The sequence below is a fragment of the Haliotis rufescens genome, unplaced genomic scaffold (genome assembly GCF_023055435.1).
Source record: "Haliotis rufescens isolate VD_foot unplaced genomic scaffold, xgHalRufe1.0.p SCAF_54, whole genome shotgun sequence".
Classification (NCBI taxonomy): domain Eukaryota; kingdom Metazoa; phylum Mollusca; class Gastropoda; order Lepetellida; family Haliotidae; genus Haliotis; species Haliotis rufescens.
In genome coordinates, this window is record NW_025964268.1 from 679,545 (window position 1) to 698,392 (window position 18,848).

Consider the following 18,848-nt stretch of genomic DNA (forward strand, 5'->3'; position numbering starts at 1 on the left):
ATCTGGATTAACAAGGTTTTAGTGTAGATGCATTACCTATCTAGGTGACCGGTATGAGGAAGAGCCACGCAGGACCAAAAAGCTTGATGACATCGATGACTGGGGCGGCGGAAAGAAGTCCATCGCCATCGAAGCAGTAGACAGGGTCAAGGATGTATGGAACAAAGTCACGGGCCGACGAGGGGGAGCAGAAGCACCAGACTTCTAGTAAGTCAGCCTCTTCATCCTCACCATGGAGATTCTGAGGCAGAATAGGTCACCTTGATCTTAATATACTTCTTGTAACAACTGACAAATAAGAAGCAAGGGGATTTTAGAGGTCACAATGACAATGACAATCCACGTTATAAAATAATGCAAAGACTTCCACCATATTTATTGGCTGAGAAGTGGTCACATGTTGTTTGGCAGAAACACAAATTGACTCCAAGTGATGTCTGATAATTATGGTATTCACTTGAGCCAATCAGATGTCTCCCTTTGTTGTACCTCCTAATGTTATTTTATATATTGTTTTATAACATCGTTTGATATGTTGAGTGTGCTTTTTTCTCTTTATTATATAATAGACCAATTAGATTTTTGTTCATGTCCATAAAAACAGGTGTTGAGCTCATATAAAGTCTATAATTGTGTATTGTTCCACATGCAAAAAGCCACTGTTTTGTCAGTTCCAGATTCAATTATTTCCATGCCTCTGGAAAGTTTATTTGTGAATGTGGTATAAACATATTCCCACTTCTATGACATTTGGGGTGACAAGTATGAGTACTATTCGAATACAACAGGTAAAGGGGGGTTTGCTCTATTACATAGTAACATGGGTGGCCCAGTCGTCCCATGGCACCGCAATTCCCCGTGTTGAGTCAGTTCCTTGTAGCACGATATGGAAATCATGGGTTCACGTCACATATTTGTCTTGATTAAGATTCTGGTTTTGTCAGCGCTGTACCCTTGTTCATGGGTCTCACCAAAGTGGTACATATCTGTGGCTGGCATTACTCTTGACTTCTCTACCACATTGAACATACTCACTGTGATATGACTGTAATACTTTTCCTGCAATAGAAACTGGCATAAGTCCTATAGTCCTTGCACAACTTCTCAGTAGTTATGGTATCATTAGGACAAGTAGAAATGTGCCATTTTTGAGGGTTTTGCTGTATGTCATCATTATGAGGACTGGTGGACTAAAAGTGTCCTTTTCCTTCGCTGTTTTCAAAGCAACATGAAAACGAACTTCCTTGTTCTTCAATTTAATGAAAACAAAATATGATTTTACTTTCAGTGATGATGATGATAGGGGAAGTCGCTATGACGACAAAGTCAGTCGCTATGACGACTACAAAGAGAGGAACCGAGACCGAGAACGAGAACGAGACAGAGACCTTGATCATGATGATGATTACAGTGAGAAAGATCGAGACCGTCCAAGGGATCGTGATCGTTATGAATATAAAGATGATGATGAAAATGAATTTACATCAGTTGAAAGAACTCATACAACACGTACAGAAAAAATTACGACAAATAGACGATCAAGACAAGCAAAGAAAATTGATCTCGGAGCTGCAAGCAGTTTGGGCAAAGATTCAGATTCAGTGGTAAGTCACAATTACTTTTGTTTTGATACACTTTATACCAGATAGCTGTCAGCCATATTTGTTTGAAGCTTCTAATCCAGTCTTTTGAAAAATAGGGAGATGAAGCTTGAAATAAACAGTAACAATGACCCTGCTTGCACTTGTATGGTATGATATGATTAAACCACAAACTTGAATATCAAAGCAATTCATTAACATAAAAAATAAGACATCAACTACGAAACATAACTCTATAAAACTTCTATAATTGTATATGGCAGCCTCATCAGTTACATGCATCAGGGCCACATTTCAAGAATCATGTAGTATTTTACATTCTATTAGGATTAGAATGTGTGGCAAGCCATCCCAAACTCCCTGTTACTAGTGTTAATTTAGTACTTTTTTTTCCAAAAAACACAGCTGTGTAGAAGGGGGTGCGCATTATACACGAAATAATGAGTTTTGATGTTTATTCCCCCATGGAAAGACATTACCGTGAGCACGTAACACCGGAAATACCATGTCAACAAATCAATACTGAAGTACGCAAATTAATCATGTAATTACACTGTCTGGCTATAAAAAGTGTTCTTTGTATATCTGGACTTATGTTTGTAACTTATTTCATTAATTTTATTCAAAATTCCTTTTAATATTGTTTTAATTAATTTCAACGAAATCATGTGTGAAGCGATCAGAAGATCGCACAACTCACCGTTATTAACAGCAACCACGGTCAGATTACCGCTATTGACGCCTTGAAACAAACTTTAGTTGACAGAGAATGGATACATATATCATAAATGCCATACTTTGACTCGTTAAAAGTCATATTTGTTTTTGTTGGACGATTCTATGTCAACATGTAATTCTCGCGATCATGTGCACGGGAGCCTTGACGGTGACTGGTCAGACTGGTTCCATGTAAAAATTATACCCGGCAATAGTGATCAGCTGCTTCGCTTAGGGTTATTATTATTATCCCCCGCCACGAAATGGAAGGGGGATATAGGAATGGGTGCCGTCTGTCCGTCACATTTCGTTTCCGGAGCAGATCTTGAAAACTGTACCATATTTCTTCACCGAACTTGGCACATAGATAGATCTAGTGGTGAACTGGAGCCTTTTATTAGTTTTGGATTTAAAAAAAAGTTATTTTTCGAGTTTCTATGGCAACAACTTTGATTTAGACTGAATATGGCGGTAGTCCTCGTTTCTGGAGCAGATCTTGAAAACCGTACCATATTTCTTCACCAAACTTGGCACATAGATAGATCTAGTGGTGAACTGGTGCCTTTTGATAGTTTGGGATTTTTAAAAACAATATTTTTCGAGTTTCCATGGCAACAACTTTGATTTAGACTGAAAATGGCAGTAGCCCTCGTTTCCGGAGCAGATCTTGAAAACCGTACCATTTTTCTTCACCATGTTTTGCACATTGATAGGTCTAGTGGTGAACTGGTGCCTTTGGATAGTTTTGGATTTTTTTTTAAAGTTATTTTTCGAGTTTCCATGGCAACGACTTTGATTTAGACTGAAAATGGAGGTAGTCCTCGTTTCCGGAGCAGATCTTGAAAAACGTACTATATTTCTTTACAAAAAGGCCAAGTGAACATAGTTCACAGGAGCTAATGCATTGCACACACCTGACATGTCATATTGGCGGGGGATGTGAGTATTTCATGCTTGTTTTAAATATGTTTAGTAAAAGCTGCATCTAAATTCACAAGATATTGGAATATATTATTCCTGATAAAAAATTAGTTTCACTTTCAGATACAATTTTTGCCGATCCTTGCATTAAAATCCTTTAAAGTTATATCATTGGGTGTGTCTTGACCGAATCAACGGTCGATTCCAAGAAAACGTGTGTACAGCTGATTGCTGTGTCCGGCTTAGTTTACGAGAAAATACACAAGGTAATCTTAATCCCTGGATATAAAACAATGCCTAGCAGAACGAAAAATACAATTAAAACGGTATATAAACATGTCTGGTGATTTTTTATCTCAAATTTCGAATTTGTACTGACGAAGTTTCTCATCACCCGTTCGTTTGCCGGACTTCGCTAAAGGGGTACGGTGTAATTTTTTTTCTGCGCTTGTTATTCGAATTTTTTTTTTTTCCAAAATATTGAACCCGCTAGAGGGGGATGCGCATTATACATGGGTGCGAACTTTACTCAAGAAAATATGGTACTAAGGAAAATGGTGGAAGGTATCCGATGTACTGCAATCTGAAATACATTGTGCTTGAACTATCATAATCATGTACCATGGCTTGTTAACAATATTAAGTGTGTCTGGAATGAACACAAGTCAAGCTTAAATTCCTTGTATTCCTAATAAATTCCGAATGTTACGATAATCGATGTAGGTCCCAAGTAACCCATAAAAAATTAGAGGTAACTGACCGCCTCCGTGGTGTAATGGCTTGGAGCTCGGCATTTAGAGGATAAAATAAGGACTGGTTGGAGTAAGTAAACTATGTCTGAAGTCTCAAAATCATGAATGACCCCCTACCTACGTGCTTGGATGAATGGCATGATCCACATGCAATGGTTGGGGTTTGTTGTGGCATTCTATCTCTGGCAGTCATTTTTCAAAGTTGATCTTTCTTCTGACAACCGTTCACAACATTTATATTTCATGATGCTGTACTTCTTTTAGGAGATGATATATACTGAACAACAAAAGTTCCTGTGATATTGAATAAGATTTAATGCATAGTTATGTTTTTTACCAAATCTGAAACAATTTCGGTTCGCAACAGATAAAAGACTCCTGTAAGTGTTCAAATGGTTTAATTTGCAATACTGACTTCAGAAAATGTGTGATATCATAAAAAAACCATGAACATGCCAAAATGTCAATTTACAAATCAATAGCGTGTGTGTCCACCTCTGGTTGCGATGCAAACAACACATCTTTGTCTCATGGAATGGACCAGGCGTCCTGTGGGTTATCTGTCCATATCTGCTGGAGCATGTTTCGAAGTTCCTGGAGTGTCAGTTGGAACACGTGGTTGACGTCGAAGTCGCCGATCCATCTCATCCCATGTGTGCTCGATTGGTGAGAGATCAGGGGAGCGAGCCGGCCAGGGAATGACATTCACGTTGTTTTGTTGAAGAGAATCCTGAACAAGTCAAGCAATATGAGGCCGGGCGTTGTCATGTTGAAAGGTAATGCCTGGGCCATGATGACGCAAAATCGGTAGAACAACAGGGCTGATGATCTCGTTGCGGTAGTGCTGTCCATTGAGATTTCCCTCTACCACTATCAAACGGGTCCTCTGTCTTGCTGTAATCCCACCCCATACCATAACACTGCCGCCCCCAAATCGATCTTCTTCCATGACACAATGATTGACGTAGCGTTCACCTCGACGTCGGTACACTAAAATCCATCATGATGTGAAAACGAGACTCGTCAGTGAATAGAACTTGTCCCAATTGCATGGCCGTCAAGCGTAGACGCTGTCCACACCTGTACCTGCACCTGCACATGCTTGACGGTGGTTTCCTGTCAAAATGGGACGTCTGGCGACAATCCCGATGTACGGTTGGTGAAGATATTCGTCGAAGGCCAGGGATGCTTCTTGCAGTCACTGTTGCTGGCTGGAATCGATTTCGTAGGTGTGTTGTTCGAATCCAATTGACTTGTCGATTATTGGTTATGCGTGGCCTGCCACTCCAAGGATGGTCTCTGACTGCATTCGTCTGTTGCCAACGTTGCCATAAACACAAATTGGTGTTTCTGTGGACATTAAATTCTCTTGCAACATCACGTTGACTCGATCTTGCTTCAGGCATACGAATGGCTCGCAGTCGCTCATATTCAGACAGGCGTGGCATTTCGTAATGTTGAATAATTGCATAATTTTGTTGTTTTTCTGAGTGGTTGTTGTCAGCACGATGCTAAACAATGCATATGGAAAGCCGTTAACGCACATGCTTTTATACCCATTCTTGGGTAGTGAAATGCATGGGGCTTGCATAAAAGTCAACTTTTACATGGAATGCATGCTTTTCTGTAGCAGTTGTGTTTTTGTGACTTGATTCCATACATGTACTACAATATTGAAAACCACACTTTACTTGTTTGAAAAATACACTAAAATATTGGTGTCGCAGGAACTTTTGTTGTTGAGTATATAATTTTTATTCCAATTTTAGAATTTTTAATAACATTTTCTGCAGACTGGGGCAGAATATCAGCCTCTGAGCAGGTTTAGATAAATCCTGAAACTACAGCCCTGATCACACTTATGATGCAGATGTAAAGCTGATGTCTCCAATGCCCGTCCCACTTGGTACTGGAAATGTTGAGATAGTTCTCACAGCCTCTTTTATATCCCTGCTAATATTGATTAATCTACTTGTGAATGTTATTCATAGATAATTCATATTAGTTGCAAATGCAGTTCTGCATCGGAAATTCATGGCTTCATTTACCACTTGGCAAGTGCAGTATTGATTAATATGTCAATGTGTACCTTCCCAGCATGCCATGTGTAACTAATGACAACAGATTCTCGTTTGGTCTTTATCAACAACAGTAGAAACTCACTGATATAATTATGAATGTGTGCCTTGAGTGAAATAATGGATGATTGGCCCTAATCTTCAGATTAGGTTTCAGTGTTAATCATGTTGGTTGTGTTCCAGTTAGAGGACTTCATTGATCATCAATTGTTGATGTTGGGTGATTCCAATTGCCTTCCAAAGAATCAGTCATGAATTCTGTAATTAATAATTATTAATAATTATTAAGGTTTTAAGAATTGTTTGGCTCAAAATTCAATGCAGGTAGTCGGAAAAACCCTTTTAGTACTGCCACTGATGAATGCAGAACAAGCTTGTAGGTCACACAATCACAGGAGTATGATTATGAAAAAATACCAAAAGATAATTGATTGGGATTTTTTTTGGTTAGAACTTATTTTATTTATTTCTTATGAACAACAGTGATAAAATTTCTTGTTTTTCATTTCACCTAATTGCGAAAACAGTTATCCACGTTCATTTACTTGCGAAAGTGTCTTTTCTTCTTCTATTAACAGTTTCCCTTTGTCAGGCAGTCTAGCAACCAGCATTTTTTAAGGCCTTATGTTCAAATTATATTAGTTCATCATTTTCTAGTTTTGTGGGATAAGATTGAGTATAAAGAATCATTTTACAGGTCTTACCTGAAAGAATTGTTTATACGTTTTACCTGAAATTTGCAAATGATATGAAAAAGGATTGTTAGTATTTATCTGAATGATAGTACTAGAAATGTTTTCTGTAAATATATACATATAGCAGTTTTCAAGTAATAATGATATATATATTTATTTTTTTCTTTCAGAGTGTAAATAGTAATAATGTAGACGGTGCACCTAGTCTTATTGATATGGGACCTCAACAGAAGACGGGAGATTCTTCATTTGCTGATTTCAGTGGATACCAGTGTGCAAATGCAAATGGAAGTTTTGATGAATTTAACCCTAGGGCAGCAGCAACACCTCAGTGTAAGTGGAAGCTGATAACCCTGTGGATATTCCAGGTTGATTGGTCCCCAGCAACCTAGGGAGTAGCGGCTTCATGGATCGGGTGGTCAAACTCACTGACAGTGTGTATTGTGTATCATTGTAACCTAGAAGGCATAGGTCATTGCTCATAATATCAATCACTGGATTGTCTGGTTTAGACTTGATTATATACACGCAGTCATTATATTGCTGAGTTCAGTGTCAACATGGTTAAGCAACAAACCAACAAATCTAATGTGATCAGTAGAATGGCTGAACACTTGATCACTACTCAATCTGTGATGCTTTATGTCACAGGGTCGACACAGGGCTTGAAAACACTTTAAATTTCAACAGCTGTCTTAAAAAAACCATGAATTCAATTTTGGCATTGAAAACACTGAAAATACAAAAATCGTCCTAGAATTTCCCTCGTTGCAAGATTTTTGGGCCGTTTATGTAATCAAGCAGCTGTCAGTTTGAACTGGCAACATAACGTGAAGTCAACCCAGCTCTGTGTTAGGCTTGATGTGTCTGGTTCCATTTATATAGGAGACCCGTCTGGTGCAATCAGTTGCGCAATTTGGTATTTCAGAATTGTATGAGAAGTGTTATGTTGTTGCATTTTGGGAAAAAATATTTGACACTAAGTGACTCATGTCTCCTGTTAAGTAATTTTCTGAAAGAATTAATTAAATCAGGGTCTGATGGTCTTGTGTTATTTTGGGGGCACTGATGATTATTTTGCCATTTGGAAACAGAACCTCACGGCGCAATCTTCAACCTATACAACACTGGGGGTATATCATCTTTTTTTTCTACTACTTGTCATTGACTGGGGGTTGTCAGCTATAGGCCTGCTCTCAGTTCCACAAAGCGATGGTTGCGCTAAGATGATCGTAACTCTCATACTTCTAAATAGACTTTCGGCAGTCTTAGCACTGAGATCACTTTGTTGAACGGATCCCTGGTGTTCCATACACATCCTTCAGTTAGATTGGGTGGTCAAAATTCGTTCGGGGTTATCTTTTTCTCAGAAGGGATTGTCAGCTAATTACTCCGAGATAATGTAAGGATGTAAAAGATCTGATATCAATGTGAGGTTTCATTGCCCATGTTTTTTCTGGGCCAGACTTGCTTCTTGGAATCTTTCTGACAGCACCATGCATTCAAGTTCTCACTCACAGCTTCATTATGCATTCCCAGCCTATTCCAAACCTAACTGGTGCCTTACGCTCTTTTAATCTATTTCCAAACTATTTGTTCTTGTGTCTATGGAAACAATTTCAACATAGCCTCAAATAACTCTAATCTTCGTTTCTGAGCCTCCACTATCAAACCAATGAATATTTGTGCATGGTTCTATACATGTGCAATGACCACATGCTCAACTATTGCCTTTTCATATTTTTCTATTTTTCATGTTTATAATTTCTCTGTTTCCATGGAAACGATTTGGACTTAGTCTTAGTCAAAGAAGTAGTGATTGTTTCCCACCAAGACTCTACAGCTAATGAATATTTCTGCATGTTATCATTATCTCTCCAGGCTATAATTTGCAATTATTGTTTTGTGGATTTGCAAGGACATTTGTAGTAATGACTTGAACAATTGTATCAAAAAAAGGAGGTGGTAAAAAAACATGTTTCAGTGAGTAAAAACACATTCTACTTGTACCTGTTTTCAGCACCAGGTCAACCAGCTGATTTCGGTGACTTTGCGCAATTTCAAAATGGAGGAACAGTCTCATCTCCCACAGGGTAAGATACCATCATGAGCCATCAGTAGATCGTACATGAAAACGTGACATTTGTCTCGATCATAAAACATGTTTTGTACTAGAGTCAGCTGAATGTACAACGGCTGAAAAACTTGTATGTATACTGTTAGAAAATAAAAATGCAATGATTTTTTTCCCCCATACAGTATGTCCTATATATAAAACATTTTTGTTATTTTTGCCATCATAATTTTTTCACTCTAGATGTGACTGAAAATGAGATAATAATGGATAGTTTTGCTATTCATGTACCCACATGATTAATTTCCTGCAACAGCTGAAATCCTGAACAATCTAATAAATTGCTTCCTTAAGACTCTACACACACATTCTAACCTTGACTGGTACATAACAACGGGTGATAAAACTTGGTCTCTCAGATGTATACGGTCTCCTTGTTTCCCAGCTCTGCCAACTTCGCAGATTTTTCTCAGATGAACACTGCCAACTCTCCGACGTCACCCAACACTGGAACACCAGCAGCTTCCAACACAGCCTCCGCAACCAACGATCTCTTTGATATGTTAGGATCAACGTCCCCCAAGTCCAACCCCATACAACCTATGCAAACAGCCCCCAACCTCATGTCATCGCCGGCTGCAGCCCCTTCAACCATGATGCCAGCCCAGCCTGCAATGGGGGCGACATCACCCATGATGAGCAACCCCCCGATGGGGATGGGGATGCCAGTTAAACCAGGGATGCCCATGGGGCCGCAGATGGGGGTGAGCGGGTTCATTCTTCGGAGAGCAATGTAGGCCTTGGTGTCACAGAACAAGGATGATGGTTCCATATGGATATACAACTTCTTTATTACGATGTATACGATGTTTCGGTGTAGATACTTATACCTAATGCTTGATAATGGTGTTAGTATCTACACTGAAACATTGTGTACATTGTAATAAAGATATATCCATAGAACTATCTCCATTGTTTGTCATACCAACTTCTAAATGCCACTTAAGGATGCTTGTCATAAGAGGCGAATAATGGGATCGGGTGGTCAGGCTCACTGACTTGGTTGATGCATGTCATTGTATCTCAATTGCATGGATCGATGCTCATGATGACAATCACTGGATTGTCTGGCCCAGACTTGATTATTTACAGACCGCCGTCATATAGCTGGAATATTGCCGTGTGCACCGTTAACAACAAACAAACAAAACTTGCGGAAGTTATCCATGGCATCACAGGTTCGTGCAACATCACTACACATTCCTGCCAAAGTATGATTTTGGTGGGGATTAATCTCACACAAATGTAAGCTGTCACACATTTTCAGTTATGAAATGCAAGACCAGTGGATATCTCCAAAGATACAAAAAGGAAGCTATCAAAGCAGCCTTTGAGAGATCTTGCTACAATTTTGTATATGACAATATTACCATGGTCCAATAACAATTCACATTACAAAGTGGATTATTCCGCAGTGCATGTTAGGAAGCACCTGATGCAAGTAGGTCATTAGAACATGTTGTCTGACCCAGCCTCTAGAGGCATGATATAGCTGGATTATTGCTGACTGCAGCATACAACAACACACAAATGTATGGAGGGCAGGCATCCTCTTGGGGGTTCCAGTGCAGAATAGAACCTTGAAACCTGCTTGGCGTAAGGGTCGACTAACGGGGGGAATGAAAGTGGGACTAGAATGACTGCTTAGCATTGTCTTGCCATTATTGCATATACTATCAAACACTGTTGATCTAGCATAGGCTTAGGTAAAATAGCTGTATGTGAGGAGAAAACAACTAGTCATTCAACTGGTACAAAAGTCTTGGACCAGCTGACTTGGGGCCTTGCTCTACCCATGAAATATGATAAGTTTTGTCAATACTTAATAGTTGGGGGTCACTTGACCATGGTCCTTCTTGGAAGTTTCCCGAGTTTTGGCAATTGTGACTGGTGTTTTTCAGATGGGTGGCATGGCCCCCGGCATGGCAATGCCAGGACAGATGCCGATGGGGATGATGCCAGGGATGTCGCCGCACATGATGGGCCAGCAGGTGATTACTGTAACATATAACTTCAGCGCAGCCATTGTCCAGTGATCCACTGCCTTGTCCTGATGCTCAATATTACCACGAGACTTCCTCTAACTTTATATCAAGCATTAACAAAATAAAGAGTATTGGTTTCTTTAAAATTTTGTTTCTTACTGTTAGGTCAGATAAATCTGATTTCTTGTTTTACATACCATCTTGGTCAGTAATACATGAAATAATATAAATTATTTTTAAGACTGTCAGTGTTTATTTGAAATTGTCTCAGAAATTCAAGTTTCAAGAGAAACACAAATCTAAAAATGTTTTTAGAAATATAGGGAAATGTTGTCAGTGAAACAAAGGAGGTAATTTGATTTTGACCAGTGGGAAATAAAAATAACGATAACCTCCATGTTTGGCAGTGTGTGGAGGCTGGGAAGCTCTCTGTGGTGATGTTTGTGCATGCTTGTTTTTTTGTGTGATCACTATTGAGGCTTCTGCATCACTTCTGTTTGGCTTTCTGTGATCCTGGTTTCTAGTGTGTTGTCAAAATGGAATAGAGATTATGCTTTGTTATAGTTATTATATGCATATCTGCTTTTGTATAAGTTTAACATAAATCATGTTAGGCTTAAAAAAGTAAAAGAATTGGTTCTCAGGCAATGACTTTTGAAAATATAGTCCGGATGGGCGGTAGTTTCTTGTCGTTGTTTTTGCTTGTTCAAACTAGTATGTAACCAAATAAACAGTTGTGTACCATCAACCCGGGAAAAGGCCTCCCTACATAAACATGCATACAAACAAGCAGGAAACATGCAGCGGACTTTATGATGATGCGGACTTTATGATGATGCGGAAGGTGCCTGAGAACCAAGACTATTATGTTTTTTAGCCTTATGTTGTACATGTTACAAACGAAACAAAATAATTTCTACTGAAATATGTCTGTTAAAATTTGTAATAATTTCATAGTTTTATAGAAATTGTGAAGAGAGTTTCCTTGGGCACGACATTAACCCCTAATTTGAAGAATATTTTGTCAGTACCTGAGAGTATATCCTAATGCTTCAGAATTCCTTGATAAACCATCAGTCTGTGTGAGGTTGATTCAATAACCCACAGCAAGGAAAATATTATGCACTTCACTCTAAGCAATCTGCCCTTTGTTCACGGTAATATTCTGTGGACATTTTTAACAGCCCAAGGAAGGTCTAAATGTTGTTGGTGCTAGTAGTTAGTCATCACCCTCTCCTCCCCTCCCCAGCCCATGATGTCGCCCATGGCAACGGGTATGATGCAGCCCATGCAGATGACTGGTGCAGGGTTTGTGCACTCCTCAATGCAAAAATCCATGTCCTCTTCCATGCAGGTAAGATGGTCGGCCCTTATCATGTATATCTGTTTGATGTTTAATATTGTTCTGCAGCTGAATATTTGTGTTCGTAATTAGTTGTGTGACTATTCAAGGATTTCTGCTTTGATTGGTTGATTATATAAATGGAAAATAAACAGTTTTAGTTGGTTTCTGTTGAGGTGAGTATGGCAGGTAATATGAAGGATATTGTCTAGTATGTCCATGTCTGCTTTAAAGCTATATTTATCAGACTTTTTTGGTGTTTCAGTTTGTCAGCTTTGCACATTGAATATAAACAGTATTGTGCTTTGTGTGACGCCTGTAATATATGTGTTTTAAACTTTAGTAGTTATTGGGATAATATATGTAACATTCAATCTGTATATGTTTTGGCATTGGTGGGAGATGTGAAATTTGGATGTTTACCATGGTAACTTGGATGTGTGAATTGGGAAACTTGGATGGTTGACATGGAAAATTTGGATGTGTGAAATGGTAAACTTGGATGGTTGACATGGAAAATTTGGATGTGTGAAATGGTAAACTTGGATGGTTGACATGTGGTAACACTGAGTTTTTAAACAGGTCTGACATCTTTCTTTTTTGTCCCTCTGTCATGTGGACAGTGTGTTTGTTGCATAATGTCAATTATGTTGAACATTAACAGCAGGAAAGAATCTTGATAATTCTTTGAGTTTAATCATTCATTTTCATTTTGATGATTAAACTTTATTTTGTTCTTTGTTAGCAGTAAATCATCCTTGAGTATTAGGACCAATTCATCACCAAGCACGGTTTCTTTGGTCACGTTGAATGGATGAATATGTCCACCCCATGTGCACCCCATGTTTTTTACCCAGTCTTCGAAAGTGCCACATTTCTGTTCATAATTGTTGCTCTTGGCTGTGCCAAGATCTGTTGCTCATCTTTCTCAGTCGCCAGATTTATTTTTATCCTAACTATGATTCTTGGTTTGTCAGCACTTTACTCATGGGAATCAAAAGAGTGATAAATGCATCAATTTTCAGTTTTCGAATTCAATGGGGGTCGTGGAGTCCTTGAGGTCCTTGCCTCTGGTATTGGTAAAGTCAAGAGTGCTTGTCATAACACCAATGTTAAGATTCTGGGTGTCCTAAACTATAGCAGCAAATAATTAGGGCACCCTTAATTTTGAACACTGGTTATAACAGCCTGGGTACTCAAGGATGATCAGCTGGAAAGAAAACTTTTGATATTTGGAAAGCTATGTTCTTTGATATATCATGGGTTTTTTTCTGAAATAACTGTAGAAAAGCTATAAACTTTGAGATGATAGGCTTTTGGGTTCCAAGGTTTAAGGGGGCAGGGGTGGCCCAGTCTGCTAAGGTGCCGTAATTTGCTGTGCAGAGTTACGTCCCTTGGGCATGCCCGAAACCTATGGTCGTGTCTTCAAATCACGGTTCGCCCCGGTTATGTTTCTATTTTGTCAGCACCATACCTGTGCTTGTGGGTTTCACCAAAGTGGTAAACGTCTAAGACCTGCATCACTGCGGCTTTCTTCCACATCAAGCTGACATGCTGTGACACAACTGGAACACTGTTCAAAGCAGTGTTAAACCCAGCTCACTTGCTTCAAGCTATTATACATCCTAATGTTCTTGTTAAGCCTCAGCTCCTCTTCTTCAGCTGAGAGATGGGAGATGCAAGACCTATGTTTCAGTTACTATCCATGACATTGACAACTGTGTAAAAACAAAGTCAATAAAGGACATGAATAAGTTTGCAGCAGGACATCATTTGATAAATGTAAAATAATATCGTATGAACCAAGAATCTTCACATTTATGCATCTACTTTTCTCTTGAAATGTGGCTATACACTTCATGGTATCGCATGAATCTGAAGTTCTGACAACAAAATGTACAATATTTTATACCCTTCTTGGTCTTTACAGTAAAACACCCCTTTGCATCTTCTGGAGGGGTGTGCTCGATATTTACGAGAACATAAAGTTTGTTTTTTCAATCCAAACTGATCAATGTAGAGATCAGTTTCAAAATGGCTGAGCCTAAGCATCACCGTAAGCTGATTCTATGTCTACCCCTTCTCTCACATTGTGTTTTCTGTACACGTCACTCAGGACACCTCAACCTCTGACCCTTCGTCAGCAGGGCCACAAACACCCAAGGTTTGTTTCTCTTTTTTTCTCACCCTTTAAACCCCAGCACATTCAGCAGATCAGAATACCTTGGCTTCAAGCAGTAGCTTCAGAAGTAAGGTGTCCGTGGATAATGAGGTACTCTCCGCAGTACTGCTTTCTGATGTAAGCTCAATTTGACCTTTACAAAAACAATTTATGAGTAATTGGGAATGTTTAATGTAACATTTTAGACATATCTATAAACCAGTAATATATATTTCATAAACCATCATTGCTTAATGATTTGAGAGAACAGGTCAGTGATTTTTAAAGATATACCTGTCTAAACATGTAATGCCAACATTTATAAGACAGGTGTTATCTTGAGCCCCCAGATCTTTTCTTTGATAATATCTGTTATTTTTTTAATAAATTTAGTTTGGTTGTGTAAAAGCCAAGATATGCTGATATTACTGCTCCACTTCTCATTTTTTTATGCATTTTGATTCAGTCATGCTGGTTGGCTGTAGAGTAGTCGCTTCTCAGTCTGTCACTGTCCACGTCCCCGCCCCTTTGTTTCTCTGTATGCTTGATGAACATGACAGACATTGTGTCTCCCTTTCTAAAATTATTTGGTTTACAGATCTTTTTGTTGGTGGTTGAAATTAAATTATTTATTTTATCTTTTTACTTTATTTTTGTTGATATTGAAATCGAAATTTTGATAACTTAAAAAGAAGTGTCTGTGAAAATTAATATAATTTTATTTTATTACTTAAATGGTGAAGTAAAGTGAGAATGAAATGAAAGAAATAGCCCTTGAGAATGACCAAGTCCAAGAGTTACTCCCTTCCTCTTTCGACCTACTTTGACAAACAACACAAAATAATGTTGTTTGTGTTCTTATATTGTGAAGTTTTGGTTTGGGTATCTGTAAACCAAATAGCATCATGGATGTTTTTACATGAGATGTAGGTCCTAGAGATGCGGAAGCTGTATGTTGCTGCAGGGCTCTTGACTTCATTGATATCGTGTCATATTGAATTTTGTACTGTAGGTGACATTTCAGAGTAAGCATGTTGACTTGAAAGGCTAGAATAGTAGGATATTTGTTGCATCTACCTTTTGAGTTGTACAATCCAGTGTTTCAAGATGCATGAAAGAAGATGGTTTGACATGATTACAAATTATGGCTATCCACTGTATAGACTCATGTAGCTTGTGAAACTGTACTTCTCCAAAAAACTCATGCAACAAAGATCCCTTGGTCAAAACCCTGCTTACTGAATAGTACATTTACTAAAAGCGAGTCCCCTGTGTTGATTCAGGGTTTGAATAGATCCACAGTATAGTGTTGCATGTCAGGGACATAGATCCGGTTGTCAGGCTTGGTGACCTGGTTGATTGTGTCATTGTACACTGCCTGTGTGGAACATTGCTCGTGTTATCAACCACTTGTTACTTAGCTAAGCCCTGTGACCACAAGCGTATAATGTGTCCCCAGCACCCAATTGCTAGTTGTAAGAGGTGACTAAATTTGAAATCTGCTCCAGGATTCCTCGTTGCTCATGATATCAATCACTGGATTGTCTAGTGGTATATAGCTGACTCTGCAATAAAACAACACACTCTGGTCAAAACCAATGATTAAGTATGCATGTGCAAGGAAAAGCGGAAATCAATGGTATTACCTCGCACTCTAATAGTTGTGAAATTTGTTACGTGTTAATTTATTTTGACAGGATGGGAACTTAAAAGATTATTGATCTGGCCACAGTATTTCATGCCATGGAATAACAGGCAGGAAGGTCTCTGGAACACTGCCTTTGCATCTTGATAAGTGCTATACACTGTACAACTGTGTCGATATGCATTCTGTGATTGTTTGCATGTGGTTTGCTGTAGACATAAGGTCATTGTCTGTTTCAATGAAAGTGTGGATGCCAAGAAGGCACATGTTAGATTCAGTAGATGAAAATATCTTAACTCTTAACGAAATGTCCTGTGTTGTGGGCTGTCAATCAGTGTTTATTGTGTTGTGTTTGATTTCTGAGGCAGATATGGGTAAGATATACCTGTAATTGACTCCTTCCTGTTAAACCCCATTTCACCACACCTCAACTGTTTCAGATTCTTTCCATGCTTAGTAAAACTTAAAATTCAACAAAGATATTAGTTTGTTGTAAGCAAGTTTGAACACTTTTGAGTGTGAAGTATATGGTAGTATTAGAAAATTATGGTAATCAAACAACAATGATCAAAGTTCCTTTTATTTTCAGTGTTTCACTCTCTTTTTGTATTTGTCTTTGGTATTCGGTGACAGATTTAACCTGACACTTAGCCTCGTCTTTCACACGCTATCTTACACTGAAGCGGGAGCTGGTGGTAGTAGGGATGATCAAACCTGTTGGTCAGTTAGCTTGACCGTGCCATTGACCTCATGTATGTCATTATGATACATCATACCCCAGATGCTTGTTGTAAGAGTTGGCTGAAATGAGTATTGGGTGATCAATGTTGCCTTGGTTATTTATTGTGTGTCATTGTATCCCAATGGCATGGATCTGTGCTCATACTGTCAACCACTGGTTGACCTGAGCCAGACTTACTGTTATGTCTAAAATATTGCTGACTGCGGCATTAAACAACATTCGCTTATTCATCTGTTATTAGTGTAAATAATGTAAATATAATTGAATTTTGCATATTTTATCATGAGAAATTCAAAATAATGACAGCTGTGAGTATTAATTGATGTTATTCACTATATCTTAGAGAGACTTTGAAAGTGCAGAGAGCTTATATTAATGTAAAGATCTTAATTGTCCGAACTTGAAGACTTCTTTAGAGACCAGTTGTCTTTTTCTTTGTGCACTAGAACATGTAGAATACTAAACCGTTTCCTTTGTTCAGTTTTACAATGTGAATACCATTAGTTTTGCATCCTCATTCTTAAAGAGGAAGATTGTGTATTATGTGTCTACAATGGCGACTACCAAAGAACATGCTCATAGATTGTAGACGACCTAGAATATCAACTCTTGGCTATAGCCTGACTGTATCACAATTCCCTGGACCAGGCAGTATGTGTGGCCCTGGTAACTGGTTTGGTTGGTCCAGGCCTCTCTGATACAGCTGTCATAATGCAGATTATTGTGAAAGCTCCTCACTCATCTATATTTCCTGTATATGTGCCGGGCCGCGGCTGGCATAGCTGTCTATGTCGCGTTGTGTTCCTTAGGATGGCCAGAAAGTTATTATCATGGGTTCGAATCCCAAATTTGCCCTGATTACGTTTCTAGGTTTGTATAAGCACCATACCTGTGCTCGAGTGTTTCACCAAAGTGGTAAAAGTCTAAGTGGTAAAAGTCTAAGACGCCCATCTCTTTCCTCCCCATCAAGCTGACATGCTATGATGTAACTGAAATATTTTGTAAACTCACTCACTGTATAAGAGCTTTTCTACTTTGTCCCATTTTTAGTGGTCATCACCATGGACACTGCTAGGGTAAACATAAACTGGTGCATCATTAATGGAGTTTTGTACAATCAGAACAGACTTTTTAGGGAGTAATTGTTTCAGAAGCCGAACACCTGGTCTGAGTCAAAGGTAGACATAAGCCTGGACACCCTCAACCCAGCGAACCGGTTCCAAAAGCAGGCCCAGCCCAGCATGAACCAGCTACAGCAGCAAGGCATGATAGGATCAGGTGGGCACCATAGTAAATTACAACTTTAGTTTTGTATTCAGTTCAGTAGTAAAAATTTGGGCCCTGTTCCACAAAACGATCATTGTGCTAAGGTGATTGTAACTCCCATACTTCTACATAGACTTGTGAGTGTTGTAGCGCTATGATCGCTTTGTGGAACAGAGCCCAGGTCTTTGGTCAGTGTTCGAAACTTGTCTAAAAATCACCTTGAAACGACTGTTTGTTTAGTAAAATAGATATGGTTCTTTCACAGAAATTTTTACCAAGTCCTCATGTAAGAAATGCCAATTTCACACTTTTGACATATTCAAACACTGCTTAAGACCTGATAATTAACATCATGGAGGGTCAGGTCATGGATGTTTCTTTGAGACTTGAAATTATTATTATTTTCCCTCTGTATTAACAAAGTTGTTAGCTGTAGAGCTTTGTAAACTGAACTGGCTTACATGTGTGTATATTAGAAAATAACTTAACATGCTTGCTTATCTAACCCACTTTGACTACATTGTTGCCAATTATCTTGTTTTGGCTAAATTCGCTGTGCAGAATTCCATCTCCCAGTGATCTTAAGACGTATGATAGGCACCTATGTATGCAGAGTTTACTAACAAGGAGCAACCTGTAGTTATGCAACTTAAAGACAACAATCTCTTCTCATTGTCAATACTTCACTGGTTTTGTGTGCACTCTTCCTCCATCACCTGTGAATATATACAGACGAGTAGTGACATATGGCTATTTTTTTTCAACAAAATGAGACCGTGCATAACTCTCGGATGTCAAATAAGCCCTCC

General features: G+C 38.7%; 1 protein-coding gene across 11 annotated transcripts in view; it reads left to right on the forward strand.

The window, feature by feature from the left end:
- Positions 1–18,848, forward strand: part of LOC124138482 (clathrin interactor 1-like) — a 43,387-nt gene that overhangs the window by 14,644 nt on the left and 9,895 nt on the right. For 2 of the 11 annotated variants that reach the window (XM_046505139.2, XM_046505141.2), the window contains exons 5-13: positions 45–207; positions 1,289–1,604; positions 6,935–7,097; positions 8,785–8,857; positions 9,284–9,602; positions 10,800–10,889; positions 12,133–12,237; positions 14,342–14,389; positions 17,925–18,051. In XM_046505139.2, coding sequence (XP_046361095.1) covers positions 45–207; positions 1,289–1,604; positions 6,935–7,097; positions 8,785–8,857; positions 9,284–9,602; positions 10,800–10,889; positions 12,133–12,237; positions 14,342–14,389; positions 17,925–18,051 — 1,404 coding nt within the window. The remainder of the gene's footprint in view (positions 1–44; positions 208–1,288; positions 1,605–6,934; positions 7,098–8,784; positions 8,858–9,283; positions 9,603–10,799; positions 10,890–12,132; positions 12,238–14,341; positions 14,390–17,924; positions 18,052–18,848) is intronic. The other 9 variants (XM_046505142.2, XM_046505144.2, XM_046505143.2 and 6 more) reach the window with 7 other exon arrangements.